The sequence below is a fragment of the Chaetura pelagica genome, unplaced genomic scaffold (genome assembly GCF_000747805.2).
Source record: "Chaetura pelagica isolate M959 unplaced genomic scaffold, ChaPel_1.0 scaffold147, whole genome shotgun sequence".
Classification (NCBI taxonomy): Eukaryota; Metazoa; Chordata; class Aves; order Apodiformes; family Apodidae; genus Chaetura; species Chaetura pelagica.
The window spans coordinates 3,707,518-3,711,153 of NW_009954194.1; the positions used below are offsets into that span (position 1 = coordinate 3,707,518).

Consider the following 3,636-nt stretch of genomic DNA (forward strand, 5'->3'; position numbering starts at 1 on the left):
GTAGAATATGGATCACAATGTATTTTCTTTATATGAATATTGTTACTCATAAAAGACTAAAACAAATATCTAGTATCTAATGTTTCAACAAAACATACTTTATACATTTGGTTATACTGGAAATGTCGTACCTTGCCAAGTGAAAAAATGGTCTCTAACCGTAGTTTCCCTAGCAGCTCCGTAGGTATGCAAGGCATGCAGTTCATTTCCTGCCAGGGAGGAGAAAAATGAGTAGGTCTGAGATAATACTACTAGATTGTTTGAAAAAGATCTTAGTTGTTAACATGGTAGTCGACTGTGTATACGTATTTTGACTCTTCATCTCCTTGAAAATTTCCCAGGTACAGCTTTTGATTTTACTCCATTTTAATTCTCAATGATGGAAGGCTCAACGGTAGGCAGAATAGGACTTTCCAGAGCATTACAGTCATCAGTGAGGAACACCAAGTCCTGGAGAAACAAAAGAGAAGGCTTGCATTTATAAGGAGGAAGGCAGAAGACTTCTCAGCTCAGGCCCTGATCCAGTTTTGCTGGTCAGGGGACAGGGTGGAGACAGAGGGCCTAAAAGATGAGACTGTGTCCCTGTAGTTGCATCTTGACCTACCCTTCTGCAGTAGGAGATCATAATGGTGTACAGACTCCGGGCTTTTTCCTTCAGCTCACTCACTTCAAGGACTCTCTCACATCTGGGGTAGGCCACAAATTCACGGAGTTTTGCCAACACACAGTAATTCTGCAAAGCATGCAAAAGAGGCCTCTGTAACCCTGCACAAACACAGTTTCATGTTTCTCATCCACCACTTAAAAAATTCTTACTGCCTCTGTGGGAATCTTGAATTCCTGCCTCTGTGTATGTGTAATCTATGTAACCTCCAGTTAGGAAAATTCACCACCAATACTTCATAACAAAGATGTCTGGTCCAAATAAGTGCTTGGAAAAGTGCATAGTCAGTTTTGGCCTGCCCATTTACTTCTTACATGCTTTAGGAGGCAGTAGTGCCAATACAATAAAATCTACTCCTGTGGTTTGTGGAGTTACCTACAGAATAGGTGCATCCTCTCTCTTTTACATGAGCACCTGACTAGTTGGTGAACGCATTTTACAATCTCACATGATTCGTCTGCTCCTGTAAAATAGGCAAGTCTGTGAATGCCAGGCAAAACATTTTCCAGAGTAATTTTTACCTCAGACTTTGAGTCATTAAAATAAAGCACAGCCAATATTAATTTCAACAACCTTGTGAAGCAGGTAAATAAATATCCCAGCCGTTGCTCTAAAGCAAGGGAGACTGAGGTACTGGGTTCACTTTGCTTTGTCTTTGCAATGAAGTGGGGCACTGTCAGGTCTGGAATTGGAACCTGGGGGCTCCTGACTTGCAAGTCTTGACTGAGTAGCTGCCTCTGGCAAAACGTATCAAACACCTTTCGGTTTGTCTGATATTTTCTACTTTTCAGTTACTCAGCTGAGTGCTGGAAAAAGAAGCAAAATATGCTAGATATCCCAGGACAGAACACTATGACATAAACTGTGTGCAGGAGGCTGCTCTGTTTTTGTTGAGAGATACTGCTTTGTTGAGAGTACTACTGTGTCTCCTCAGTATCACACTTACATATCCTCAAACATAATTTTTCTTTCTATATTCAACAAATGACTATTTAAAACAGGAAAAGCCAGGAAGGTATTCCTGCACTTCTTTGCATCAAAACTGCAGTGCCAGAAGCAGCTCATGATATAAAATGAAGCAGATTTATTAAGTGAAGAAAGTTTATTTTGCATTTCTTCTTTTAAACTATTGTTCAAAATTTTGTTGCATATACTCAACTTCTGAGAAGGCTCTTTCACTATAAATTAATAATGTACAAAAGGTAACTATTTCAAAATATTTATTTCCTCATTTTTGAATTTCTAAACACGTAAAATCTCAGGAGGTCCATAGGGATTTTAATAAGGTTAAAAATAAGGAATTTTTTTGGGGCACTCATCTCTCTGGTTAATTAAGCTTTTAAAAGACTATTTTAAATCACTCTTCTGGGGTACAATCTTAAGAGCTATCCTCTCTGTCCGTTAGCTGCTTTTTCTGCAGAGTAGTAAGAAAGAACTGGAAAAACTTACATGTATGTCCAAGTACAGCCTGGGCAGCGTCAACACACATGAGTCCTGTAGGAAAGAAGTAAGACCAGTTGCTATTTTGTTTAGAGAAACTTGTATCAAAAGCAAGCAACCCCCAGCTCCTTTGCAGAAGCAGCTTTTAGGTAGACTCACCACAGCTTTGGAGGTCTGTAACTCCTTATAGGACTCCGTGATTTCTTTGCTCAGAGACAACACCCTTGAGTAGCAAGTTGGAGGGGCTGTGTAGGTTAACAGGGCAGCAGAGAGCAAAACAACCAGGCTCAGCAGCATCTTCATTGTGGGAAGATTGCTCAAAGGAGAAGGAAGGGAGGAAAAAACCCTGTTAGTGGTGAGGCAGCTACTGGTAAGCATCAACGAGTAAGTTTGACAAGTCAGCCCCCAATTAAATAGTCTCCTGCATCAACAGGAAAAGAAAAAAAAGCAAAAAAAAGCCTGGGGGTGGTCCGAGCAGCAGCTTGCTGCTGGTTTAAATTTCCTGCCAACCTATGAAGCTGAGCTGCTAAAGCTTTCCTGCCTGGAGCAGGGAAAGGAGGGTAGCAAAAACAAACGCTACCGGCACTTTTCATTCCAGAAGGAAAACAACCTAGTGAACATCTCACGCAACAGAAAAATGTGTAAGAAACAGCACAGGGTTATTAGAGGGTCATAGGCCCTGATGCTGTATGTGCTCTGGCACATACACCTCTTCCTTGGAAGTCTAATGTTACAGCTGTGGGGCTGCATGGGCTGCAGAGAGAGAGGTAGCCTTCCAAGGCTGGTGTTGTGTGCTGGCAGTATCAGACTTTCCTGTCATTGTTATCAGGCCTGAAAGGTTGCCACGGTACAGAAAACCTCCCAGGTCCAGTATAAATTTTTCTTTTCAGCCTCAATGCTCACAATTTCTTAATCAAAACAGTAATGTTCACTATCACTGCCTGGGGAGACCTGTGTGTTTACACATTCATGGTCTCAAACAGAATGAATACATCTCTATATCGGTGTCATAAACGTATAAAAACTACTTTGCTTTCTGAGTTGAATTTATGAGGCTCTGTTCTTTTATTAGATGCCAGATGGAGCTGAGAAATCCAGATGCTGCAATGAGGCATGAGGCTGAATGTATGTTGTTCTTACATGCTAATTGTCCCGTAAAATGGAGGTACCCTTGAACAAAGAACTAGTTATTTCACAAGTTACCCTCCTCCCCACAAAAAAAACAAACCAAACCAAACCAAAACAACAACCAGAACAAAATCCACACCAGATTTCAAATTGAGATAAAACAAAATAGTAAAGTCTCTGACGAAACACTGTAATTCTCTGGCATTGCAGTGGACCAGGAATGTTCATTTAAAGGTAGAAGAAGGAAAAACAACTTAACACCTGTAAAAGAAATGGGCTTGCCACCAGCTATTTGAGAGGGAAAATCAAAGTCTTGAAAACTAGTTTTCAGGAAAAAAAAGAAGTATTCTATATGTTGCAGAGGACTCTGACTTAAATGTACCAAAACACCTAGAGGAAACAGG

The 3,636-nt window shown here is 40.6% G+C and overlaps 1 protein-coding gene across 1 annotated transcript; it reads right to left on the reverse strand.

Annotated features, from left to right (window-relative positions):
• Positions 1-366: 366 nt before the first annotated feature.
• On the reverse strand, positions 367-2,407 carry CYTL1 (cytokine-like 1). The gene is made up of 4 exons (XM_010003110.1): positions 2,264-2,407; positions 2,114-2,158; positions 605-733; positions 367-450 (listed from the first exon to the last, which is right to left on the reverse strand). The coding sequence occupies exons 1-4, from the start codon at positions 2,405-2,407 to the stop codon at positions 367-369; spliced, it is 402 nt and encodes a 133-aa protein (XP_010001412.1).
• Between the last annotated feature and the right edge of the window lie 1,229 nt (positions 2,408-3,636).

Bases quoted from the DNA above. Each gene is read 5' to 3' on its own strand.
- CYTL1 (XM_010003110.1), bottom strand. From the start codon at position 2,407: ATGAAGATGCTGCTGAGCCTGGTTGTTTTGCTCTCTGCTGCCCTGTTA. The intron at 2,159-2,263 runs GTGAGTCTACCT...TCTTTCCTACAG, and splicing joins TACAGACCTCCAAAGCTGTG to GACTCATGTGTGTTGACGCT. The intron at 451-604 runs GTAGGTCAAGAT...TTGTTTCTCCAG, and splicing joins TGATCTCCTACTGCAGAAGG to GACTTGGTGTTCCTCACTGA.